At 47.2% G+C, this 26,596-nt stretch overlaps 2 protein-coding genes across 7 annotated transcripts; one reads left to right on the forward strand and one right to left on the reverse strand.

Annotated features, from left to right (window-relative positions):
* Positions 1 to 268: 268 nt before the first annotated feature.
* Positions 269 to 8,586, reverse strand: LOC134032135 (eukaryotic translation initiation factor 4E-1A). Of its 2 annotated transcripts, none has more exons than XM_062475970.1 (7): positions 8,513 to 8,586; positions 2,625 to 2,731; positions 2,338 to 2,433; positions 2,036 to 2,099; positions 1,501 to 1,614; positions 1,121 to 1,260; positions 269 to 815 (listed from the first exon to the last, which is right to left on the reverse strand). In XM_062475970.1, the coding sequence occupies exons 1-7, from the start codon at positions 8,555 to 8,557 to the stop codon at positions 701 to 703; spliced, it is 681 nt and encodes a 226-aa protein (XP_062331954.1). In that variant the 5' UTR covers positions 8,558 to 8,586; the 3' UTR covers positions 269 to 700. The 2 variants fall into 2 exon arrangements, with proteins under 2 accessions (XP_062331954.1, XP_062331953.1); XM_062475969.1 differs by lacking the exon at positions 8,513 to 8,586 and adding an exon at positions 3,260 to 3,397.
* Positions 7,072 to 24,121, forward strand: LOC134032133 (diacylglycerol kinase theta). 5 transcript variants are annotated; one of them, XR_009931988.1, is made up of 24 exons: positions 7,072 to 8,003; positions 9,463 to 9,542; positions 9,811 to 9,910; positions 10,844 to 10,929; positions 11,784 to 11,909; positions 12,247 to 12,400; positions 12,822 to 12,896; positions 13,044 to 13,144; positions 13,408 to 13,622; positions 13,730 to 13,820; positions 13,943 to 13,997; positions 14,120 to 14,181; positions 14,456 to 14,606; positions 14,947 to 14,985; positions 15,358 to 15,473; positions 15,697 to 15,848; positions 16,049 to 16,197; positions 16,352 to 16,530; positions 16,720 to 16,820; positions 19,524 to 19,670; positions 19,784 to 19,895; positions 20,134 to 20,286; positions 20,407 to 22,617; positions 22,648 to 24,121. XR_009931988.1 is itself a non-coding variant. In XM_062475968.1 (23 exons), the coding sequence occupies exons 1-23, from the start codon at positions 7,787 to 7,789 to the stop codon at positions 20,503 to 20,505; spliced, it is 2,760 nt and encodes a 919-aa protein (XP_062331952.1). In that variant the 5' UTR covers positions 7,072 to 7,786; the 3' UTR covers positions 20,506 to 24,121. The 5 variants fall into 5 exon arrangements, 1 of the variants encoding a protein (XP_062331952.1); XR_009931990.1 differs by having other exon boundaries at positions 20,407 to 22,531; XR_009931989.1 differs by having other exon boundaries at positions 20,407 to 22,531; positions 22,706 to 24,121.
* The last annotated feature ends 2,475 nt before the right edge of the window (positions 24,122 to 26,596 follow it).

The raw sequence follows: 26,596 nt of genomic DNA on the forward strand, positions 1-26,596 counted from the left end.
AAGCCGTGTCCTGTAAATGATACGTCCCATCTCCCATAATATTTACTATTTAACATCAAACTGAAGCCACCAGACAAAACATCAGGTGCCCAAAATAAGAACGCCATTAAGGGCTGAAATAGACATTGTAGGCTAATTATAGTAGTAAAGCCTACCTTCAGAGTGAGCTAGAGCTCTGAATGACTTTACTATGATTTGAAATGTAGAAAAGTCCAGAATGAGTTAATCAGAAAAGGATGGTCAAATAAATTACTCCGAAATTAACATAAACCTGGTTTACCCCTCCAGGGTGATTTACATTTGAAATATTGGCGTTAAGTAGTAGAATGCACATTAGCTCTTTATGAATAAAGACAACTCACTGTACATTTTATTTACAGCCATGTTTTGTACAACCATCATCCACAGCAGCAGAGCTCCTGTTAAGGCATTCACTAGCCGAGCCTCAGAGACTACCCCAGCTGCTAGGCTAGTCTCTGAGGCTAGGCTAGTCGCCGAGGCTAGGCTAGTCGCCAGGCTAGGCTAGTCTCAGAGACTAGCCTAACCTCATTTTTTAATGGCTAAAGTATAACATATTAAAGTAAAGGGTTACAGGTAAACAGTTAACAGCACCTTCATAAACAACACATGAAGGTTAACAGAAGAGACAAATCTGAAGCTGACAAGAGAATAGAACTCCCAGGAGGCAGTGCGAGATTCCTCAGACAACAAACTTGTTCTTGGTAGTAGAGCCACTCTTGGTGGCCGTGTCTGCATGTGACTGGTACCCTATCACTACCTTGGATGGCACACCCAACCTTTCCTTGTATACGTGTCTGGGAAAACAGAAAAACACAGGATGAGAACACAACTTGTAAAAAACTAAAACAATACAATCTGAAGGAAACTTGCTAAGGGGGAATGATATAATGTAAACTGAGCCATGATTGATGCTCAATATACTGTATTTAAAATCAGGGCAATTAGTGGCACTCTTCCAAACATAAACATCTGTGAATTCAAAACACGCTAAACTAACCCACCCTAACTGTTCTTTTTATTTTTTTTAAGTGTGATCTGGATGTTGTTTCGTTTGGCGGACATTGTTACTTGGTGAGCTCTGATTCTATCTCCACCTCACCCTATGTGTGTGATGCCGTCCTTGTTGTCGTAGTCTGTCGTCCATATCGCTATCTTGTCTCCTTTAGTTCGGATGTTAACGACAGCACCACACACATCGTCGCTATGGTCGTCGAATGCTTCCCCTACAAGACACAGGAGCTGCAACACACACCGACAACATTCATGAGTACTCAGAGGGTTCTGGTACTTGGCTGGGTGGGTGTGGGGCGGGGAGGTTGTGTTTTGATGACAGTGTGTTTTGGTGACAGTGTGTTTTGGTGACAGTGTGTTTTGGTGACAGGGTGGTTTGATGACAGTGTGTTTTGGTGACAGGGTGGTTTGGTGACAGGGTGGTTTGGTGACAGGGTGGTTTGGTGACAGGGTGGTTTGGTGACTAACCGTCTCAAGCCAGAAGCGGTCCAGGTCCGCCCTGCGCTGCTGCTTTGAGAGCGTGATGAGCCAGCGCCCGCCACGCTTGTTCCTCTCATCCTCCCACATGGGCTCGATGCCATCCTGCCCAGCACAGGCCAAGGTCAGAGGTCAACCAGCTACAGCCATCAGCCCCAATACACATACATGTTGCCAGCTCCTAATCAGTCAGAGTGAAAATGGTAACCAGCTGAACTATGCGGGTTCCTGAAAACTGAGTTTTGTTGTTCACGCAATATCAAGAATGATATCTAATTGGACAACAGCTTGTTTTCTTGCCAAATGTGTAGCATTGTGAGGTTCACCATCTTAACTAGAGCTTAAATTACACTTTTGTCATGTCTGACATTTGTAAATTATTCAAATTTGAATGAGCAGTAGAATAATAAGACCAAGGAGAAGGGTATATTTGAGGCCTGCTGACTACAGGGGGTCAGAAATATTTCAACTGAGAAGAGAAGAGATTTGTCAAAACAAAGCTTAGAAGAGAGCATCCTTCTCTTACCTTAAAAAGAGAGTAGTCACAACCGGAAATCAAGTTGCTCGACAATTGGATGTGATTATAAAGCCTGAGAAAGCAAAAAGAAACAATGGATTGTAACAGCCAGACTTTGACTACCTGCCTTATTGAAAGTCACTTCCACTGTTGTATTTACATTATTTGTATTTACTTTTTATGAAGAGATTGTGATATACACTCAATATCTGAGCTGTTCTTGTAGACACAACCACTGTTAAAACAACTTATTGGAAGTAATTTCACTGTTTAACTACAAACACACAGTTTTAATATAAAGGATCACTTACGCCCAGAAGTCTTCCACTGTGTCAAATTTTGAGATCAGCCTCAAATTTGCTTGCCAGGTTTTGCTTTTATCGTTCTTAAAGAACCAAAGAGCCCACCTGCATAAGTACAAGGGCAAAAGGGACAGTCACATATGATCCATCTACAGGCAAAACCCTACAGTTTAGTAGTTTATTTACCTGTGAGTAAATAATTGAATAACCTACGTAGGGCATAAACTATAATACAACTACAGAAGTAGTATCATTTACTTGTTTGGATTTGTAAATTAGGGATGAATGGTACTTACTTGTTTTGAAGAGGATGTTTGATGTAGTCTTCAGGACTCAAAATTTCTTTACCGGTTATTTCACATTTTTCTTCTTCGTCAGAATTAGATTGTTTAGGTGTGGATTCCTGTACAAAGTTTAAGATTGCACTTAATGCATTACGCATCAATTGAGTCTGGGCTCGGTTGAAATGTTACACATTCTCACCATAAAAGGATTGTCATCGGGCATTAGCTAGCTAACATTACAAGCAGGCTCTATAAAGAAGGGGGGCGGGGACAAGCATGACTTGAAGTAGTGGCGTGCTGTCAAAAGCTAGCTGGCTACTTTTGGGGACTGAGCTAAATAATGCCAAGCGAATATTATTTGCGTGAAAGTAGCCAAGACATATACCGTAAAACTTTTCTAGGCGTTCCATCAATATGTTTCGCTCGAGATTGAGAGTCGTAGATGGGTGATCCCACCCAAAAGTCGGACATTCCAAGTCACCATGCATTCCTCTAGTTCATTCTTGCTAATTCAGCCAGCTAGAATATACCTTTTACACCACAATCTGTTCCGCTCACCTGACAACTTTTTACAAATGCCACAGTAGCCCAACATCCTCAAAGAAGATGATCATTTATCTACAGTATATGGTTATACATCCACTCACCGGTTCAGCGGTCGCCATATTTAGAAAGTCTGATTTACAACTCTTGTGTGAGAATAAAAGGTGATTGGACAGTGCCATCCAACGTCACACTGACACAACCAACATTTGCACATGCGTACTAAAAAGCGCTACATGTCCAATACATATTAATGTGAACATTTCAATTCCCAAACGCAGCAATCTGCCCTTAACCCTAACAAGAGAAGTTCCCAGATCTCAGCCCCTCCAGAAAATGATCAGAATGAACTATTGTCAGATTTGAGATCTGCCAATTTGTGTTCATTTGCCAGTTCACAGATATTTCTCAAGAAGAAATCGTTCTCCTGCTGGTAAATTCTCCTGCTGGTAAAATGGGTTATTTAAAATGCGAAGGCATGCACGTGCTGACGATATCATCCACCCGCTGCCTCCTCGCACTTCCGACCCCCAACGGAGAAGATACCCCGACTGTTCGACTGATTCGTGTTAACATAAAAGGCAGAACCTCATACCTTCACACAGAGCTGCCAACTCTCACGGTTTCGCCGTGTGACACACGCATTTTAACCATTTCACACGCTCTCACGCCACACATTGTATATCTCACGCTGAAAAGTCAACGCCAAACAAGTAACTTTGTAAACAGTAACGGACGAGGCGCAGGTTAACGGAGTGAAGCATCATTGACGCGCAAACAGCCGTGTAAACTCGCCTGGGGGGAGTGAAGCTCGCCACAGCTCGCCTAAGGGGGGGGGGGGGGGGGGGGTGGTACCAAATCTCACGCCAAGGTTTTTGGAAAAGTTGGCAGCCCTGTTCGCAAACCTATACTGATCACACCGGTTAAATTGAACACACTGAGGTATCAGTTCGCTACAGGCATTGAATGGGTATGTTCTTCAATAAAGATGAGCATTGAAGTGGAGGGGCTGACAACCTGCTGATTTTATAATGAAAGATAAGAGTTGAGATTGCCTTCACAACATGACCACATATCTTTACTTCACAAATGCAGTTTCCCTTTACGCTCTCTGTGAGTGACTGAGTGAGTGAGTGACTGAGTGAGTGTGTGTGTGAGAGAGAGAGACAATGGTAATTACAATGCCAAGTTTCAACAGAACAAAATACGTTGTAAAGATGAGATTACTTGGCGATGAATGGTGTGTAGAGGAAAAAATATTTTGTGACACTGGTGGGGTCTCTGGTCTCTGGTCACTGATCACTGGTCACTGGTCTCTGGTCACTGGTCTCTGGTCTCTGATCTCTGGTCACTGATCTCTGGTCTCTGGTCACTGGTCTCTGATCTCTGATCTCTGGTCTCTGGTCTCTGGTCACTGGTCTCTGATCACTGGTCTCTGATCTCTGGTCTCTGGTCACTGATCTCTGGTCTCTGGTCTCTGGTCTCTGGTCACTGGTCTCTGGTCACTGGTCTCTGATCTCTGGTCACTGATCTCTGGTCTCTGGTCTCTGGTCACTGGTCTCTGGTCTCTGGTCTCTGGTCTCTGGTCACTGGTCTCTGGTCTCTGGTCACTGGTCTCTGATCTCTGGTCACTGATCTCTGGTCTCTGGTCTCTGGTCACTGGTCTCTGGTCTCTGGTCTCTGGTCTCTGGTCTCTGGTCTCTGGTCACTGGTCACTGGTCTCTGGTCTCTGGTCACTGGTCTCTGTTCACTGGTCTCTGGTCTCTGGTCTCTGATCTCTGGTCACTGATCTCTGGTCTCTGGTCACTGGTCTCTGATCTCTGGTCACTGATCTCTGGTCTCTGGTCTCTGGTCACTGGTCTCTGATCACTGGTCTCTGATCTCTGGTCACTGATCTCTGGTCTCTGGTTTCTGGTCACTTCCCCCACATGATTTGGGGTCCCTGTATTTGCCAGTGAACATCCCCATGAAACACAATGATGAAGGAGGCCGCAGCCATCTAGATCAGTGCAGAGCAGTAATTTAGGAAAAGTAGTTTGAAATCGCTTGGATGTGATGACTGGCCTTAGGGAACACAGAGACCTTCCAGTAACCTACAGAGTAATAAATGCAAAATCACAGAATGTTTCAGCATAAATTTGTTGTGAGGCTGCCTTGTGCTCGACAAAGCAGTACCGACTACTTTTCCTGTGCTATATCTCAAACACTGTTGAATCTATACGCTCTAGGGTTTCATGTCTCCATGCACGTTCATGCAAGTGTTGAGAGATTTAGCGCTATGTGTGTATGGCAGCACATTACAACATTCTGCCTTATCTGCCTTAACGCTCCAAGCGTTCGAAATACGACAAATTGTTAAGCAAAATCCTGTTTTTACCATACATTTTCACAACCCATTCAACCACACAGCCTTCCTGTGTGGTTGAATGAGTGGCCTTCTCCCTTTCTATCTCGTACATCTCTCTTCCTTTCTACCACATACATCTCTCTCTATATATATACATCTCTCTCTCCCCCCACCTCACACTTTTAATCCCTGCCTACTCAGGAAGATGATAAGTGTAAGTTCCAACACAGAACCCCCCAAAGTCTCCAACTGTTTGTGAGATCACACACACCAAGCTGTACCCACATGCAATGACAGGCACACACACAGAGACAGTACAAATACACACACCTAAGCGCACACCCTTTCCCATTACACAGCCAGACAATTACACTTGGGATAATGGCAGTTAAGATGCTACAAACCATGAACATATTTCAGCAGATGATGGTTAACCATAACTTCTGTAGCAGCACAGAAAATACTTCTTTACTGAACTTAATCTTTGAGAGCAGGGATCCTAAAATAAAAAGGATGTAATCCATGCTAAATATGGACAGCACACGAAGTACTACAGCCCTGATTTTAGTTTGTTCGTTTTTCTGTGTTATTCAAGCTGTTCCATAACACCAAGAGTGTGTTCCAGGTGTGCTAAAAGGTGCAAGAATTCATTATGCAAAGAAGTGATGGAGAATGAGAATTCGGAACTCGGTTGGTTGTCATTGTAAAATTGCAATACTTTGCTGACATCTAGTGTTGAAAATTCACCTGGAAAAGTCACGTCTATTGAGTTTTAAATAAGTGAAATAAAGAGTACGAGTTAGATGTTACGAAAAGTCTGTAGGCTATTAGTAGCCTAATATTTCAAACGTCCCTTTGAGAACGGGATTAATGGTGAGATACACTGGAGACAGACTTAAATTATATCAAGAAAAGCAAGCCATTTGAACAGAAAAAGGGGTGAGTCAGGGGGAAAAAAAATTAAAAGGAAGAATATGTTTTCAAGTTTGTTATTGACCGTGAATATGGTTTCTGATCTACGGTGGCCTCTGACGGTGGAGTCGTTGAATTTGCAACAGCATCTGACAAAGCTTGGTCACCCAGTAGGTGACCGGTAACCTCAACGAAGAAAAACAATTTTGGTGGACGGAGACCGCTAGCGGGCACAGTTAACCGATAGACTGTGTCCTGTGTGAAATACTGTGTTGAAAGTTAAGGCCCACACCTGCAATAATTCACATATCCTATTGATTATGTTTCGTGTTAAACAAAGATGGGGGACGGACGGACAAGTAAAGGGATAGGTTGTTGCATATGTTCATACATTCAATTGTGTGTCCGTAAACTGGTAGACTTGAAGACAGCGGAGATTGGCCATGTGTAGTTAGACTACTTTTATTTGATTGGTAGGCTATCAGAAATGCTACAGCTTCCTCCCCCCATATGCAAGTGAGAGCCTGTTCGGAATTTTAAACGCCTCTACTGGCAGTAACCCCAAATAACTTTAGCGAAATCTTTGCATCTTTACTTAATTATGTGAAATGTGGCGGAAATTCAACTAAGCCAATCACACAACTAGCAAAGGCCGCGGAAGAATTGATTGTACTCATTTACTAGCCAAGCCCTTGACTCTGGGATGCTGATCGTAAAAGCTCTGTTTCAGACCTCGCTGAGAACATGCTGGTCATGTCATGATGGCACAAGCATGGAGGTTAGGGCGTAGGATATGGGCGGAAGTAGTTGGAGTATTTTCCTTTAGAACTGCCTCCCAACTATAGCACTGCCAACGTTAGGAAGAATAATGAAAACAGTTGATTTTCCTGACTGAATAGTTGTCGATGTCGGTAAACTTGTTTCTGTTGATATGTCATAGGATGTCTTTGATTTATCGCAGCATCACACGCAGGAATTTGCAAGCTTATTGTTTTATGTCATTTTTCCTGGAAACCAGCCTAAATATGTTGTTCTTGACAAGCGTATAGCCAGCAAGCTAATAGCTGTAATGAAGAACTCGTAATAACAAGGAATTAGCTTAGTTGGTCTATACCATCCGCTTAGTTGCCGGGCTTGCTACTAAACCGGAGGGCTGTCATCAATCGTCTGCAGCAGACCACCGTCGCATGAGCACAGCTGGCACCGCTCGCTCCGGTCGGGAGTGACTCGGCGAGGGTGAACGTAGCGCATTTCTAGCGAGAGCTTGCTAGCTAGCTCGGCAACTGTCTGACTGCGGAAACGGTCGTTTCCCATAAACGTTGGGGAATTGGAGACAGATAGTTGTCCTCGACTTGAGTCTTACGCGGGGACGATGGCAGAAAGCGTTCTAGTCAAACATTTCAGCACTGAGAGCCCCTGCGCGAGCCCCCGGTCCGGGAGGAAAAAGGCTCAACAGTCTCCCGGCTCGCGCTCCAAGTACCAGGTCAGCGCGCCCGGGCATTGTTTTAAGAGAGTGACTCTCACTAAGCCAACATTCTGCCACAACTGCAGCGATTTTATATGGGGTATTGTCGGATTCCTTTGTGAAGGTAAGTTCAAAAGAGCAGTTGGCACTTGTTTTGTTTAGCTGGCTAGCTATCTCAACAACTAGGTTAGGTCTGTAACCAACAGAACATCAGCCTTCAGGCTAACTGCATTGTTGATTAGTGCACTGTATGACTGTCCAGAATGCAGCATATTAATGTTTAGCAGTAAAGTTCTCGGTCAAACCAATGGCTTCACTTAATCATGCTTTATAAGAAAGGCTAACCTATTTTGAACTTTTAAATGAATGAGCGTAAGTTTACGTCTTGCTAGCAACACTTTTCAGACGATAACAACACCGCCAGTCTTGCAGGGCCATAGGGCTATAGTGCAAGGCTGTGACAGGAGCAGATAAGTGTGAAATACCAAGTTGTGTGACAAGCTTACAGAAAATGAAGTATGCATGAGTGCTCGTGACAGGAAAACCCACATGTTGATGGTAACAACTCAAGGAAAGCTATCGCTAGCCTAAGCGTAACAGGTGAAGTGCTCGTTAGTGGAAAAACTAACTTACTATGAAAAGGATCTGACGGCGATAAAAAAAATTATTAGTGCACATCCTCTTTCTGTAACAATATACTTCTCTCACCCCCCCCCCCCCCCCCCCCCAGTTTGACAACCACAGGTCTATATGAAGTTATAATAGAGACCTTAACCTCTAACAAGAAGACGACACACAGCGCCGAGTACGACAGCAGATATGATGGACGGCTTTTATGTTACTGGGCAGAGAATGGGGGGGGGGGGGGGGGGGGGGGGGTAGCAGGAAGGGATGCAAAGCCTGTGTTGCGCAATCAACTGCAGTCAAGTCGTGATTTACTTTTCCCGGTTGGCATGGCAACAGGAGCCGTGGATGCTTGCCGTAGTAAAGGAGAGGCTTGGACTGTATTGGAGAGAGAGGAATAACAGACAGGGTGGAGTCGGAGGGGGGAGGGCATGGAAATTTATTCTTATGTAAAGACAGGGAGAAAGGCAATTCAACTTTAAGCATGCTTACTGTGTCAGCTGTGTTGGTTTGCGTGTTGTTGAGTGAATGCAGATCTGTGACTGGACTGCTGTGCTGCCTGTGGTTAGACCAGAGGCCTTCAGGGCCCACTGTCCTGGACGTGGTAGATGTTTAGATACTCCAACACACCTCAAATGAAAGGGTCGTAATGAAGACAAACCCAGCGGTCTGTCACAAGCCCCTTTGATGCCTGTTCAAAGAGCTTCAGTGGAGAGGTATTGACTGGCTGAAGGTGACTGACTCAATAACTGCTCCTTTGCATTCTGTTTGATGGTGTTGATCCGCGATCTGATATCTGGCTACTATCGCCTTCGCATCGACGTGCCCTGAGCCGTCGGGCCTGTTCACAGCGAATCCTCCCAAAGCATAAATCTGCATGACTGGAATGAGTGTAATTGCTTGTTTTCCTTGGTGTGTACAGTGTAGTTGAAAGGTTCCCTTCTGCTTGCTGTGTACAGTGTGTAACTTCATGTGCCATGAGAAGTGTCTGAAGACACTGAGATCGGTGTGCTCATGCTTGGCCCCGACGCTGGTGCAGGTGAGTGATGTCACTGCTCCAGTACCGCTGAATGTACCCCTCAATATACCCTCATGTACCCCTCAATATACCCTCATGTACCCCTCAATATACCCTCATGTACCCCTCAATATACCCTCATGTACCCCTAAACATACCCTGATATACCCAGTGATTGTTTGTTGTGAACATCGAGACGCATGGTATTGAACTGGTGTATACATGCACAGGAAGGGGTCAGGATGGAAACACCATTGTTGTGGGCTTATTTTAGTGTTTTCCTCTCCAGCTCCCCGTTGCTCATTGTTTCGGTCCAGCTGGGCAAAAGAAAAGATTTTGCTGTGTGTGCAGAAAACACCTTGAAGGAAACACAGCGCTACGTTGTGAAGGTTGGTATTTTAATGACTTGTAAACGTCTGTGTGTCCCAGCTTTGACCACTGTACCTCTGAACATCAGTGTGGCCTGTGTGCTTATATGTGCAATCCTGGCTTCAGCACTGCTTTTCAACCCACTAATAATGATTCTGTAGAAGCCAGGGCACACCAACCCAATCTATGAGGAACAGCGGGAGACAAATGACTCGTCTTTGTGTGGGCGCAAGCTGTCAGCAGTGGTCTGTTGTTCAGGTTCTGCTTGGTGAATCTTTCTTTAGCCTCTTTCATTTGGAGTTAATTACAGAACAGGCATTGTCTGGCTAGAAATGTGTCAAATCACAGATTTGACAAAAAAAATCAAAATGTTTGATCATCTCATCTCTGTGCAGAACTGAACAATGGTGACATCAGTATTCTGTAACAGGGAAGTCTGAAGAACGTTTATAGAAACCTTATATCTAGAAAACCACAGACACTTGTCTCAAGAACCTTTTAGGATATAAACGTTTAACAGTTGAAAGTGAGGCCCATAGTTTGCAAATGCTACTAATAGTAGCATGTAAATCATTTGCTACGTGTTTAGCAAAACAACACCAAAAGAGCACAAACGTATCAATCCTCTAGGACCTCTAACCTCAAACCACAGGTTGTTAAAACGACTAAACACAAAGTTGACACGGCCAATATTGCTTATTTATCTAAGAAATATATACATAAACCTGGTTGTTAGTGAGCCGCAAAGAACTTGGTTGACAGAATTTGTTTAGTCTGCGTAGGTTCAGCAGGGCCACAGCGGGAGCCTGTGAAGTATCAAGAGATCATTGAAACATTTCCACCAATAGTTATCGGCAGTACAGGGGTAGTTTTAGCATACAGGGTAATACAAGTGTTTGTCCCCAGCTAATGTTCCGTCTAAATCTCCTGTTCTGTCCTCCTGTCTGTTTCAGTGTGTGAGCTGCACGTCCACGCTGACTGTGCGATATTCAGCTGTGGAGACTGCCGAGTCTGCCACCAGGATGGGACGCAGGATCGAGTAAGTGTCCAGTAGCACAACCGCACCTCATAACTTCCACGGTTATTTACCTTCAGCAACAAGCACAGGTGCATTTTGAATTCTTGTTCCGGCTCCTCTCCACAGTTGTCTGTAAGTCTGACCTTTCTGTGTGGTTTGAAATCAGATTTCACTGTCTGCTCCGTGGCTGCTTACGGTGACCTACAGCCAGGCTGTTGGCTGTAGACCGAGAAGTAGTAATCAAGTGCTAGATCTGGCTTAGCTCTCTGATACCGCCGTCGTGAGGTCTGAGTGGGGCTGGATTATTGATGATTGGCAACAAACTGTAGTTTTAGTACTTTTCTCCTGCCAGTCTGAGGAGACTGATGCTGTTTAATCACATCCTGTACATGAGACACTTAAAGGTTGTAATCCCATCCGTCACTCTGATAGCAGCATGGATAATCTGCCAACTGCTGAGCAGAGGCTAGTGAAACGAGAAGGGTCTGGAAGGCTAGTCTTTGATTCTACATAAAAAAACAAGCAACAAATGAAGTTTAGGATCTACGACGGCTTTGTAGTTACTGTGTTATGTTATCGTTTCCCTCTGTGTGTGTGCGTGTGTGGGGGGGGGGGGTTGCTTTTAATTGATCTGCTCGAGAATGCGATCTGTCACAGGATTGCACTGAAATCAATATCGTTACACTACAAACCACACAGCTGTTGTTAAATTGTAATTAGATACATAGATAACACAAGTGTTTGTCTGTGGATCTCGCTTGTGTAGTGTGTGTGTGCTTTCTGGTTTGGAATTCTTTTTAACCACAGCTGTCCGACGCCAGATTAGACCCCAGAAATGAAACATAATAAACAGAGAGTTTCCTTTCCTGCTGCAGGACGTCTTCCACCACCACTGGAGGGAGGGGAACATCCCGTCAGGGGCGCGCTGCGAGGTGTGCCGCCGCACCTGCGGCTCGTCTGACGTGCTGGCCGGGATCAAGTGCGAGTGGTGTGGCATCACGGTGAGCTGGAGAACTCGGCAGGCTCTAGGACCCAGCAGGCTGGAGGGTCAGGGTTAGAAGGACTAGATCCTGCAGGGTGGGGGGTTCAGGAGTTAAGGAATTCAGGAGATCTAGATGAGAACTTATGTGAAAGGTTAACGTGTCTTAAACCTGGAAAGCCTGGCACAGTCTAGGTGTCGGCCTAGGGTGTCCTCTGCCGAAACAACACCACAGTTCAGTACCAGTTATTTGAGTCACCACAGGTCAACACAGGCTAGGACTGAAGACGGTATATGTACAGGACATCGCATGCTAGCGCCTGCAAGATGGATAGCATTGTGACATGGTGTTTCTCCAGACGCATGCCGCCTGCTATATCATCGTGCCTCCAGTGTGTGATCTGGGCCGGCTGGCCGGCGTGATGCTCACACCGGCCTGTGTTCAGCTGAGCTCCAGGAACTTCAGCAAGATGCACTGTTACCGCATCTCAGAGAGCTGCCAGAACGAGCTGGGTACGCCTGTAGTCACACGCCCTCCTACCCCTCCCACGCACATTTGTACAAACACACACACGCTTGTGTACTAACTAAACCACACACACATATATGTGTATATACACACACACTCATACTCATACTAACTAAAGCTGTTGCTCATAAGCCACATCCTCTTGCTTTTTCTGCAGACACAGTTACACCGTTTTTCTCACAGCAGAAAAAAAAGTCACACCATTGTATAAAAAAAGTGTTGCACTTTAATGTGCTGTTTACTGTAAGTAAATGGAATAAAGCTGTAAATAGAACATAAACTATTTTTTCAGACATACCTTGATGTTAAAAGTTAAATGAACAGACTTTTCTGTTTGGTAAATGGGATATTGATTGTTTCATGTTTTTGCCCCAGATTTCACCATTTCACATTCTCCTTCCCTAGATCATTTGGATGAGGTTGACAGTCAGGTGTCTGTTCCAGTGAAGGAGAGCCAGCCAGCCTCCACGCCAGATTCAGGTACGCACCAAAAACAACCGCAACAGCATGGTAATACAGTGGTTGGTGTATCGTAAACCTGAAACTCACACTACAAACTCACATCCCTTTAACTCTTTGTTTGTCTGAAGAGTCCCTGTCTCCTGTGTGTGTGTTTGCTAACCCCAGGAAAGCAGGTGTTGAAGGTGTCAGATGGGGATGATGCCATCAAGCGTGGCAACTTTCGCTTGGTCTCCATTCCTCGAATAACCAAGAATGAGGAAGTGTTGGTGAGAAGCTTGCCGTTACCTAAACCTGATTAACGCGTGAATAACTCAACTGACACAAAGGATGTTTTTGTCAGTGTTCCTTCACTGTTCACTGGTACAGTTCAGGTACAGTTCAAAGCTACAAGCTTTGTTTTAGCCTGGAAATGTAAGGAACACTTGCTCCTTTCCACAGCAGAGGCAGTGCCTTCAATTATTCAATTCATTTAACAGTGTAGTAGTGAAGTAACGGAAGTCATTAAACCAGTACCATCTGTGACCTGCAGGAATCGGCGCTGAGGGCCTTCTACTTACCTGACGAGCCCAAGGACTATGACCTGCACGAGTATGGACAACCACCCCTGCAGTCCGACGACATCCTGAACCGCAACGGTAACCCTGACAACAAGGGCATCTTTAAGGACTGTGTTCCCGAGGCGTGGGTTCTGAGGGCCAGACCCCAGGACACGGAGGTGGTGAACATCTACGCCGGCTGGCAGAAGTGAGGGCTTCTGGGAAGTGTAGTCCCCCCCTGATTTAAGGGACCGTCCACCAGACGATGGTTAGAACTATAAACCGTAACCGAAAAGTGTGTGTGTGTGTGTGTAGGGTTGGTGCGGCCTATGTCTCCATCTCCATATCCAAGAACAGTACAGTGGATTCTGTCATCCAGGAGGTACTCATTCGACTGGAAAAACAGGTGCTTCTACAAGATGTTATTGATACACCTATTTAGTCTTGATGCCCAATATACTGTATCAGCCAATCCACCTTCCTATCTGCTCCTGGTAACCTTTAAGCTGTTCTTGGTTTTGGCCTTAGGCAGAGGACCTTTCCAATTTCAATCTTGTGGAGGTGTACATGGGAAGCAGGCAAGGTCAGTACTCAGGGCAAAAATACACATTCATCAAATTGAACAGATTAAAAAGCTTTCTCTGGGTCAAAGGTCACACAGACGGTTAATCAGACTGACAGCGTGTTGTGTTGTGTTGACCGTAGTTCAGAGACAGGTGCTGCCGGGTCAGGAGATGCTTCTGGACAAACTGAAGGAGATCCGGAAGGTGCTCTATTAATAATGTCTGTCCACTTGGGGTTATCTAGTATCTAGGTGACTGTATTAATGGGTGCATTTCTGTAGCCATATGATGTTGAATATGTTGCGCATGTAGACCCTGTTGTGGCTCAGTGAACGAAAAGTCTGAAGTCATTTTCGGACGTTTTGATACCGGTTTAAATAACGGGTTTAGAGGTGAACTAGATAAAGGAAAAAAATCACTGCTGTGGCCACAAGCACACCTCACGATTTCCCCGAAAATGTTACCCTCTCTCCTCTAGGTTTCCCTGAGGCAGATGAACCAGACTCGCTTCTACGTGGCTGAGAGCAGGAACAGCAGGGTACAGGTCCAGCTGCTCATAGGAGGACTGCCCCCGCTGCTGGACAAGGACGAGTACTCCCACCTGCTGCAGGAACACCTGGCTGTCAAGAGTCAGTTCACCCCCCCGCCACCGCCCGACCCTACTACCGCTATCTCAGCTGGCTTTAACTGTCGTTTAAATCTGGGGCACCAGAAAAACAATCAATACCGACTCCTCTCCAACCTAATTTCTTCTTGTTTTGCTCTCTCACTCGCTCTGTCTCTCTGCGTCTCTGTGTCTCTGCCTCTGTCTCTCTGCGTCTCTGTCTCTCTCTCTGTCTCTCTGCCTCTGTCTCTCTGCGTCTCTGTCTCTCTGCCTCTGTCTCTCTGCGTCTCTGTCTCTCTGTCGCTGCCTCTGTCTCTCTGTCTCTGTCTCTCTGCCTCTGTCTCTCTGCCTCTGTCTCTCCACAGGTCACCTGATGGCCACAACGCATGTCTACGGGAGCCAAGGTAGGCAAGTTGTCATGGAACCCCCCCCCCCCCCCCCCTTCGCTAGCTCTTTCACAATACAGGCCAGTGCTCCAGTTTGAGTAATACCATGCAGTATGTTTCAATAGCTGAATGAGTCCACGTGCTCATGCCATAGCATTGCATGTGTCCCCTCTGTCACAACCCATATCCTCATGTTGGTTCGTTGTTGAAACGTTTTTACTTGGCCAAGTAATTTGATTGGACGAGGTATTCCATGAGTGGTGATCTTCCTGTGATACTGCCTACATATAGACACGATTTGTACTTGGCTTTGGTTTAAAGCTTTTGCTAAATGAGTAAATGTATACTGTGATTTGACCTGTCCGTCTGTGTGTGTGTGTGGGGTGGCAGGAGCGCTGGCACTGCAGATATCGTGTTTCTCCGAGGCGGAGAGAGTCTACATGCTAGCCAAGGACACGGCTGTCTGCAACAAACAGCTCACCTCCCTGGTGATACCCGAGATACTGGTAACACAAGTCTCGCTGCCCTGCAGGCTGTAGTTAAAGTTCGGAAGAGATATCTTGTTTTTTGGTGGTGAGATTGGGCTGCCTTTGAACGAAATCTAACATTCAACAAGAGTCTACAATTTGGCTGCAATTCTGAAGGCAGCGTCAGCCAGGATGTAACAACAACGATGCTTTTGTGAAAACCCCACAGCTCATCAGCTGACGCTTTTGTAAACCCACACAGCACAACAAGTTGGAGAGAGGCTGCTGTCCCTTGCTGGTGTTTGTGAACCCCAGGAGTGGAGGGCTGAGGGGACGAGAGCTGCTCTACAGTTTCCGGAAGCTTCTGAACCCTCACCAAGTATTCGACTTGACCAATGGTGGACCACTGGCAGGGTGAGACTGGGAGATGTGAACTGTTCTGTGCCTTTTTAAGAGCCAAAAGTAAATCTTTTTTCTCTGTGTTGTGGTCACAGTGGAACTGTTTTTGTCTCGCTGTAAGAAAAATAAACAACAAAGTTGTTAGCTTTTTAAGTTGTTACATTTAATATATATATGTTTTCATATTTTGGTTGCTTTTTTTCCTTCCCCTCCAGACTCCACACGTTCAGGGAGGTCCCCCACTTCCGGGTGCTGGTGTGTGGGGGGGACGGAACGGTGGGCTGGGTCCTGGGAGTCCTGGAGGCCGTCAGGCACAAGCTGGTCTGTCCTGAGCCCCCGATCGCCATCATCCCTCTGGGCACAGGTCAGAACACTGCCCCCAGACAGCCATGAACCTGGTACCACCACCAACACACAGAATCACACCTCCAGACATCATCCCCAAACCCCCACACAGGGTCTGCAGCTGACCCCAGATGTGTCCGAGCGTGTTGTCCCTGACGCCCTGTCCCCCTCAGGGAACGACCTGGCCCGGGTGCTGCGCTGGGGGGCGGGCTACAGCGGCGAGGACCCCCACAATGTGCTGCAAGCCGTGGACGAGGCAGAGGAGGTGCAGATGGACCGCTGGACCATCCTGCTGGACGCCCAGGAGATGAGCGGGGGTGGGGAGGAGAACGGCTACCTGGAGCCTCCCAAGGTCTGGAGGGAGGGAGGGAGGAAGAGAGAGGGAGAGAGAGGGAGAGAGAGGGAGGTTTTTAAGGGAAGTATTAATAGTGATAGTAGGAGTGATAGTAGACGTAGTGATATTGGTGTGTGAAGTTTGTCTTGGTTCCTGGTTGATGTCCTGAGGTGTGTGACAGTGCTGCTCTCTGCTGTTGAACCATAGATAGTGCAGATGAACAACTACCTTGGTCTGGGCATCGACGCAGAGCTTACCCTGGACTTCCACCACGCTCGCGAGGAGGAGCCAGAGAAGTTCAACAGCAGGTACCTAACACTGGACGCAGAGCCCCCTGCCTGCAGGGAGGTTCAACAGCAGGTACCTAACACTGGAGCCAGAGCCCCCTGCCTGCAGGGAGGTTCAACAGCAGGTACCTAACACTGGACCCAGAGCCCCCTGCCTGCAGGAAGGTTCAACAGCAGGTACCTAACACTGGACGCAGAGCCCCCTGCCTGCAGGGAGGTTCAACAGCAGGTACCTAACACTGGACCCAGAGCCCCCTGCCTGCAGGGAGGTTCAACAGCAGGTACCTAACACTGGACCCAGAGCCCCCTGCCTGCAGGAAGGTTCAACAGCAGGTACCTAACACTGGACGCAGAGCCCCCTGCCTGCAGGGAGGTTCAACAGCAGGTACCTAACACTGGACCCAGAGCCCCCTGCCTGCAGGGAGGTTCAACAGCAGGTACCTAACACTGGACCCAGAGCCCCCTGCCTGCAGGGAGGTTCAACAGCAGGTACCTAACACTGGACCCAGAGCCCCCTGCCTGCAGGGAGGTTCAACAGCAGGTACCTAACACTGGACCCAGAGCCCCCTGCCTGCAGGGAGGTTCAACAGAAGGTACCTAACACTGGACCCAGAGCCCCCTGCCTGCAGGAAGGTTCAACAGCAGGTACCTAACACTGGACGCAGAGCCCCCTGCCTGCAGGGAGGTTCAACAGCAGGTACCTAACACTGGACCCAGAGCCCCCTGCCTGCAGGGAGGTTCAACAGCAGGTACCTAACACTGGACCCAGAGCCCCCTGCCTGCAGGAAGGTTCAACAGCAGGTACCTAACACTGGACGCAGAGCCCCCTGCCTGCAGGGAGGTTCAACAGCAGGTACCTAACACTGGACCCAGAGCCCCCTGCCTGCAGGGAGGTTCAACAGCAGGTACCTAACACTGGACCCAGAGCCCCCTGCCTGCAGGGAGGTTCAACAGCAGGTACCTAACACTGGACCCAGAGCCCCCTGCCTGCAGGGAGGTTCAACAGCAGGTACCTAACACTGGACCCAGAGCCCCCTGCCTGCAGGGAGGTTCAACAGCAGGTACCTAACACTGGACCCAGAGCCCCCTGCTTGCAGGGAGGTTCAACAGCAGGTACCTAACACTGGACCCAGAGCCCCCTGCCTGCAGGAAGGTTCAACAGCAGGTACCTAACACTGGACCCAGAGCCCCCTGCCTGCAGGGAGGTTCAACAGCAGGTACCTAACACTGGACGCAGAGCCCCCTGCCTGCAGGGAGGTTCAACAGCAGGTACCTAACACTGGACCCAGAGCCCCCTGCCTGCAGGGAGGTTCAACAGCAGGTACCTAACACTGGACCCAGAGCCCCCTGCCTGCAGGGAGGTTCAACAGCAGGTACCTAACACTGGACCCAGAGCCCCCTGCCTGCAGGGAGGTTCAACAGCAGGTACCTAACACTGGACCCAGAGCCCCCTGCCTGCAGGGAGGTTCAACAGCAGGTACCTAACACTGGACCCAGAGCCCCCTGCCTGCAGGAAGGTTCAACAGCAGGTACCTAACACTGGACCCAGAGCCCCCTGCCTGCAGGGAGGTTCAACAGCAGGTACCTAACACTGGACCCAGAGCCCCCTGCCTGCAGGGAGGTTCAACAGCAGGTACCTAACACTGGACCCAGAGCCCCCTGCCTGCAGGGAGGTTCAACAGCAGGTACCTAACACTGGACCCAGAGCCCCCTGCCTGCAGGGAGGTTCAACAGCAGGTACCTAACACTGGACCCAGAGCCCCCTGCCTGCAGGGAGGTTCAACAGCAGGTACCTAACACTGGACCCAGAGCCCCCTGCCTGCAGGGAGGTTCAACAGCAGGTACCTAACACTGGACCCAGAGCCCCCTGCCTGCAGGGAGGTTCAACAGCAGGTACCTAACACTGGACCCAGAGCCCCCTGCCTGCAGGGAGGTTCAACAGCAGGTACCTAACACTGGACCCAGAGCCCCCTGCCTGCAGGAAGGTTCAACAGCAGGTACCTAACACTGGACCCAGAGCCCCCTGCCTGCAGGGAGGTTCAACAGCAGGTACCTAACACTGGACGCAGAGCCCCCTGCCTGCAGGGAGGTTCAACAGCAGGTACCTAACACTGGACCCAGAGCCCCCTGCCTGCAGGGAGGTTCAACAGCAGGTACCTAACACTGGACCCAGAGCCCCCTGCCTGCAGGGAGGTTCAACAGCAGGTACCTAACACTGGACCCAGAGCCCCCTGCCTGCAGGGAGGTTCAACAGCAGGTACCTAACACTGGACCCAGAGCCCCCTGCCTGCAGGGAGGTTCAACAGCAGGTACCTAACACTGGACCCAGAGCCCCCTGCCTGCAGGGAGGTTCAACAGCAGGTACCTAACACTGGACGCAGAGCCCCCTGCCTGCAGGGAGGTTCAACAGCAGGTACCTAACACTGGACGCAGAGCCCCCTGCCTGCAGGGAGGTTCAACAGCAGGTACCTAACACTGGACGCAGAGCCCCCTGCCTGCAGGGAGGTTCAACAGCAGGTACCTAACACTGGACCCAGAGCCCCCTGCCTGCAGGGAGGTTCAACAGCAGGTACCTAACACTGGACCCAGAGCCCCCTGCCTGCAGGGAGGACACCCAGCTGCTGCCATCATACATGCTGCTGCACAGCACAGAACGACTGGGAAAGTCTGGGGGCCTCCCTGCCTAACCAGGTTCTCTTGATGTGTGTGTGCGTGTGTGTCTAGGTTTCACAACAAGGGTGTGTATGTGAAGGCGGGGCTGCAGAAACTTAGTCACACCAGGAACCTCCATCAAGACATTCGGCTGCAGGTGGACAAACAGGAAGTGGAGCTGCCCAGTATAGAGGGACTGATCTTCCTCAACATCCCCAGGTACACACACACACACATGCAAGCACACACACACACACACTCATTATCTTGCATATACACAGGCTTAATTACTTGCACAACTATAAACCTGTGGTGTTTGTGTCTGCGTCTAGTTGGGGCTCTGGAGCAGACCTGTGGGGATCAGAGGGGGACTGTCGTTTTGGTCGTCCCCGTATCGATGATGGGATGCTGGAGGTGGTGGGGGTGACGGGGGTGGTGCACATGGTGAGTACTGACCTCTGCTCCTGCTGACCCCTCCTGCTACTGACCCCTGCTACTGCTGACCTCTGCTCCTACTGAGCCCTCCTGCTACTGACCCCTGCTACTGCTGACCCCTGCTGTTACTGACCCCTGCTCCTACTGACCCCTGCTGTTACTGACCCCTGCTCCTACTGACCCCTGCTCCTACTGACCCTTGCTGTTCCGGGACAGTAGATCAGCTGAGTTGTGGTGTGTGTCGCAGGGCCAGGTGCAAAGTGGACTACGCTCGGGGATCCGCATTGCCCAGGGCAACTATGTGCGCGTCACGGTAACCAAGCCCCTCCCGGTGCAGGTGGACGGGGAGCCCTGGATCCAGGCCCCGGGACACATCATCATCTCCGCAGCCGGGCCAAAGGTCAGGGGTCACCCGGGTCCTCAGGGGTCAACACAGTCCTCCAGACCGGACACAACTGGGGATCTCTCCACACCTGTGTGTTCATCCTGACCAGAGCGTGTGTGTATGTGTCTCTGTCAGGTCCGGATGCTGAGGAAGTCCAAACACAAACAGAAGAGGTCTGCAGGGCTGAGAGAGGCCCGGTCCGAGAGCCCCTCATCCAGCGATGGAGGCCAATGACCCCTCTCCCCTCCTGCCCCTCACCCACCCTCACCCCTTCTCCCCTCCTGCCACTCACCCCCTCTCCCCTCACCCTGCCCCGCCCTGCTCTGCCTTCCCTGGCTGGGCTACTCTCCCCTGAGCTGCTCTCCCCTGAGCTGCTCTCCTGGTCGGGGTGGTGAGCTCTCCCAGCCTCGCCTGGTCTCCAGGAGGAGCCCTGTTTATACATGCTCTCCACTCCAGCGCTCCTCTGTCCAATCACCTAACCATGATCCTGTCTATGTCATCGTTGGTTAACCACAGCTAGGCGCAACAGGGTTACCTCTTTCAGATGAATGCCAGTTTAGAAATACCACTTGTGGTGAATCGAATCACGAATGATTGAAAATATTTTTATGTTTTGATTTTATCTGCTCCTTATTAGGTAAATACCACTGAAAACGGAGTCTATGTAAAATAACTGATCCTAAAACGATATAATAATTATTTCAAATGAGATAATTGAGCAGATTGATGATCTAATTATAATAACACAAGAAAGTTTTACTACATAGAAAGAAATCTGGTCCTAAAATATTTCATAATAATGAACGATTTCCCCCTAAAAACTCAGTACTAAGTCTTCTAAACTAGTACTTAGTACTCAGCCTAAACCCACATAAGGACCATTAAACAGCCATTCAGTTGGTACTACTGTGTTATGTATTCAACAGTAGGAAGATTAACATATAAAGATATATTTTTTATTGGATTACTGTCCACATGGAGAGCAATAAGTATGTTAACTACAAGTTGGTTCTTCTAGGCAAATCAAAAGTCAAAATGTTTAACTTTGTGGTAACTGGCACAGTTTGGTCAAACTTGACAGACCCAGAAGACTGCCACATTATGATGGATATTCCTAACAGGAGCTTCCAGTTGTTGTGTTCAAAATGTGCTAATCAGCACTTTCTCATAGACTCACAGCTACAGTACATGTATCTTAAGTGCATATTAACATCTGTAGCCAAGTACCTCATGATGTGTATCTAGATCGTTCTCTGTAGCAGGTTCCTATGCTACAGTATACATACTTACCAAGACTTGACTCCTCAGCAAATGTATTTTTGTTGTCATAAAAGACGTCATCTGAAAATACGTTATTGTAAAAAAACAAAATTCAGTAGTCTCTATTAGATGTTCAGGTAACTTAAGTCCTGTGCACTAATGCCAAGGTTATGTTTTGTATGGGAGAGATGGTGCTTTTGAGAACTCATTTTCCAGTTGAAAGTTTCCTTGTGGAAGGAGGAACTTCGACCACATTCCTAGTGATGCAGAACTTAGAAATACAATCACACACCGTCTCATTAATACTAAACATGTACAAAGGATCTTGTTTTAGCTGATGCCTGACAGTATTTGATTTGAGTTGATGGACTTTTTACTCAACATGTCTGTATGTAGACTGGCTTTGTTACTCGGTGCTGGTGTGTAACATGTTTAAATCGTTGGTTCTGTTTGGAGTATCAAATACAGTCAAAGCCACCAACCAGGTTTCTAGGTGAAGTCAGACACAGTATTTTTACTATGTGGCTTGAAATTGTAATGTTTTGAACCAGTGAATTCAGACATCACGATGCACTGAAGGTTTCTGGCTTTGAATGGATAGAGAATACCTTTGTACAGTACTGTTGGGTTATGAACACCAACACACACATTGGTGTCTTAGTTATCTGTTGCTGTTTGGCTGGTCAACATGCCTTCTTGGTCTCCTGTCCTCATCTCCTCAGTTTTCTTATCGACTGAAAAGGTCTGTTCCTCTGGGGTGAGTCCCAGGGAGGTCTGTTCCTCTGTGGTGAGTCCCTGGGAGGTCTGTTCCTCTGGTGAGCCCCAGGGAGGTCTGTTCCTCTGGTGAGCCCCAGGGAGGTCTGTTCCTCTGGTGAGCCCCAGGGAGGTCTGTTCCTCTGGTGAGCCCCAGGGAGGTCTGTTCCTCTGGTGAGCCCCAGGGAGGTCTGTTCCTCTGTGGTGAGCCCCAGGGAGGTCTGTTCCTCTGGTGAGCCCCAGGGAGGTCTGTTCCTCTGTGGTGAGCCCCAGGGAGGTCTGTTCCTCTGGTGAGTCCCAGGGAGGTCTGTTCCTCTGGTGAGCCCCCGGGAGGTCTGTTCCTCTGTGGTGAGTCCCAGGGAGGTCTGTTCCTCTGTGGTGAGCCCCAGGGAGGTCTGTTCCTCTGGTGAACCCCAGGGAGGGAGCTGCAGGGGGGCAGACAGGTGGATACAAAGGTACCTTAGTAATTTCTTTGGGGCTGTGGATCAAAGCAGATTATCCACAAGGTCATACACCGGTGACAGAGAATAGTACTTTGTACTTTGCTATGGATAACATATCAACCTCATGGCCGATGATCTGGCAGAAATGGGAATACTCAAGTGATACTCATTGAGAGTTTAGGAAGATGAGGACAGGAGCCTAGTGTTTGTGCATGTGCAGCAATTCAAACCATTGTCTGACAACGGTACACATGTACAGTAGTGAGTATTTTAAAATTGTATAAAATGAGGTATCGTCTAAATGTTTATTCCATTCAGATTGGCATGAAGATCGATATTTATGCATACACATTGAGGTGAGTATTGTGTATTTACTGTAGTGCTGTATCTTTCGAACCTGTCTTTAATACCAGTGATGGTCCGCAGTTTTCTTCTGTAGTCTCTGTCAGACTCAATGCTGTAGAACTAAACGCCAAACCCCAAAAGCACAATGAGGCAGTTGTGCCAGCTGCACTTGACAGCTAATATGCTATCCACTCCAAAGATAATTCTCCTATACTGTAGTTGGACTTCTCACTTCACGCCACCCCACCAGGGGTTCTGAACAAACAGGTGGAGGGCTAGCTTCGTTCCTAGCACGCCTTAGAGCTGGGATTGTTAGCCTCCAGGCTTTAAACAAATTTACACATTTACCCTAACAAGTGCCATTTTCTTTACTTTTTTCTCTCCCTCTACATTTCTCCTCAATGTTGCTGCACTGAGAACCACATAACAGCTTGCGTCCATGCCCAAGGTACCGTTCTGTGTTGGATGTGGCTTACAGTGTGTGCGTACCATTTGTAGGTTCTCTGCTTTCTGCGTCGGTTCTGCCTGTAGCTGTGAATCCTCAGGCCAGTGTGGTTCTGTGGCTTCTCAAGGCCAGATCTTCACCTAGTGCCTCATTGAAGTGCTTCTAGAATATCAGTGTTTTTTCTGTGTCGAAAAATGTGCGTGTGTTTCACTCCTGCTGGTGCAGTAATTTAAATATCTTACATGTAAGTGTTTCTCAACCATTTTGAGCTAATGTGCCTCTAGATGACTTACGATGTCACGTTTTGTTTTTAATTTTCCATAAAGGAAGGTATTTTAAGTTTTTACTGGAGTCTTAAAGGAAGTTTAATGTATCAATAGATATGTATATTTTTGCAGACAAAAGCTGTTTTTAGTTTGAAATTTGAAAGTTTTAACTGTAAATTGCACTAACTTTAATATTTGAGATGATATTAGGTGTTATGTTTGGTTACCTTGAATGTTAAATAACAAATTCTAAAGATATATGTTGAAATAACAGAAAATATATGAAAAAAGTAACTAATGTATGTCTCCAAAATAAAAACAGACATGGGACACCTTGAGATGCGTGCTGGTTTTTAATGGTTGGCAACATTCTGAATCTAGAAGGGAACAATATCTATTTTTGTTGTTAGTTTAAGTTAGTCATTCATTCCTTTGCACAAAACCATCCATATATATTGGTATTGACACGGTTGTTCATGTACGCAAAACCTCAATTGTTTACTTTTCAAATGTGATCGAATTTGTTACCACTCACTAAATCAATCCCCACACCCAATATTTTGCTATGTAAGTTTATCTAACAAGACACTCAATTCTATTAAATCTTCTTGTCAAAAAGGATTCCTGGCGAATACGCTGCATGGGGTATTAATGTATGAATATGATGTGAGGTCCAACAGGTAGTAGTAATGGCTACATTTTACTTGAGTATATGTCAGAGCCCATACTTCTTTACTATAACTTGAATGAAAAAGTGTTCAGCACTTCAACATTTACCAGAGCCTTTTTAAACATGAGTATCGTAGTTTGGTAATTTCACACATGCTAACCCCTTTGGTCATTTACCCCAAAACACACATGCTAACCCCTTTGGTCATTTCACACATGCTAACCCCTTTGGTCATTGCATCCAAAACACATACTAACCCCTTTGGTCATTTCATCCAAAACACACATGCTAACCCCTTTGGTCATTTCTTCCAAAACACACATGCTAACCCCTTTGGTCATTTCATCCAAAACACACATGCTAACCCCTTTGGTCATTTCATCCAAAACACACATACTAACCCCTTTGGTCATTTCACACATGCTAACCCCTTTGGTCATTTCATCTGCATCAGCCTTGTTGGAGAGTCAGGAAAGCTGGGCCTCTGTAAGACATCAGCCTTGTTGGAGAGTCAGGAAAGCTGGGCCTCTGTAAGACATCAGCCTTGTTGGAGCGTCAGGAAAGCTGGGCCTCTTTAAGACATCAGCCTTGTTGGAGAGTCAGGAAAGCTGGGCCTCTGTAAGATATCAGCCTTGTTGGAGAGTAAGGAAAGCTGGGCCTCTGTAAGACATCAGCCTTGTTGGTGGCAGTGTATCCAGTGAGCTACTGAGCCTCCCCATGTTATGTTATTCATACGCAGTGAAGAGCCAGGAGTCAATGCATCTTTTTCTACAATATTTTAATCATTTAATTTACATTTAGTCATTTAGCAGACGCTCTTATCCAGAGCGACTTACAGTAAGTACAGGGACATTCCCCCCGAAGCAACTAGGGTGAAGTGCCTTGCCCAAGGACACAACGTCAATTGACACGGCCGGGAATCGAACTGGCAACCTTCAGATTACTAGCCCGACTCCCTCACCGCTCAGCCATCTGGCTCCATGCTAACCCCTTTAGTCATTTCATCCAAAACACACATACTAACCCCTTTGGTCATTTCATCCAAAACACACATACTAACCCCTTTGGTCATTTCATTCAAAACACACATACTAACCCCTTTGGTCATTTCATTCAAAACACACGTGCTAACCCCTTTGGTCATTTCTTACAAAACACACATACTAAACCCTTTGGTCATTTAATTCAAAACACACATACTAACCCCTTTGGTCATTTCACACATGCTAACCCCTTTGGTCATTGCATCCAAAACACACATACTAACCCCTTTGGTCATTGCATCCAAAACACACATACTAACCCCTTTGGTCATTTCATTCAAAACACACATGCTAACCCCTTTGGTCATTCCATTCAAAACACACATGCTAACCCCTTTGGTCATTTCATTCAAAACACACATGCTAACCCCTTTGGTCATTTCTTCCAAAACACACATGCTAACCCCTTTGGTAATTTCATCCAAAACACACATGCTAACCCCTTTGATCATTTCATCCAAAACACACATACTAACCCCTTTGGTCATTTCACACATGCTAACCCCTTTGGTCATATCATCTGCATCAGCCTTGTTGGAGAGTCAGGAAAGCTGGTCCTCTGTAAGACATCAGCCTTGTTGGAGAGTCAGGAAAGCTGGTCCTCTGTAAGACATCAGCCTTGTTGGAGAGTAAGGAAAGCTGGGCCTCTTTAAGACATCAGCCTTGTTGGAGAGTCAGGAAAGCTGGTCCTCTGTAAGACATCAGCCTTGTTGGAGAGTCAGGAAAGCTGGGCCTCTGTAAGACATCAGCCTTGTTGGAGCGTCAGGAAAGCTGGGCCTCTGTAAGACATCAGCCTTGTTGGAGAGTCAGGAAAGCTGGGCCTCTGTAAGACATCAGCCTTGTTGGAGAGTCAGGAAAGCTGGGCCTCTGTAAGACATCAGCCTTGTTGGTGGCAGTGTATCCAGTGAGCTACTGAGCCGCCCCATGTTATGTTATTCATACGCAGTGAAGAGCCAGGAGTCAATGCATCTTTTTCTACAATATTTTAATCATTTCAGGTAATTGATCATTTTATTCTATTAACCCCTTTGGTTATTTCTTCCAAAACACACATACTAACCCCTTTGGTAATTTCATTCAAAACACACATAGTAACCCCT

This window comes from Osmerus eperlanus, chromosome 13 (assembly GCF_963692335.1).
Source record: "Osmerus eperlanus chromosome 13, fOsmEpe2.1, whole genome shotgun sequence".
Classification (NCBI taxonomy): domain Eukaryota; kingdom Metazoa; phylum Chordata; class Actinopteri; order Osmeriformes; family Osmeridae; genus Osmerus; species Osmerus eperlanus.

Bases quoted from the DNA above. Each gene is read 5' to 3' on its own strand.
- LOC134032135 (XM_062475969.1), bottom strand. From the start codon at position 3,337: ATGGCACTGTCCAATCACCTTTTATTCTCACACAAGAGTTGTAAATCA. The intron at 2,100-2,337 runs GTAAGTGATCCT...TTGCTTTCTCAG, and splicing joins ACAGTGGAAGACTTCTGGGC to GCTTTATAATCACATCCAAT. The intron at 1,615-2,035 runs GTAAGAGAAGGA...TGTGCTGGGCAG, and splicing joins GTGACTACTCTCTTTTTAAG to GATGGCATCGAGCCCATGTG.
- LOC134032133 (XM_062475968.1), top strand. From the start codon at position 7,787: ATGGCAGAAAGCGTTCTAGTCAAACATTTCAGCACTGAGAGCCCCTGC. The intron at 15,849-16,048 runs GTGAGACTGGGA...CTTCCCCTCCAG, and splicing joins AATGGTGGACCACTGGCAGG to ACTCCACACGTTCAGGGAGG. The intron at 19,671-19,783 runs GTACACACACAC...GTCTGCGTCTAG, and splicing joins ATCTTCCTCAACATCCCCAG to TTGGGGCTCTGGAGCAGACC.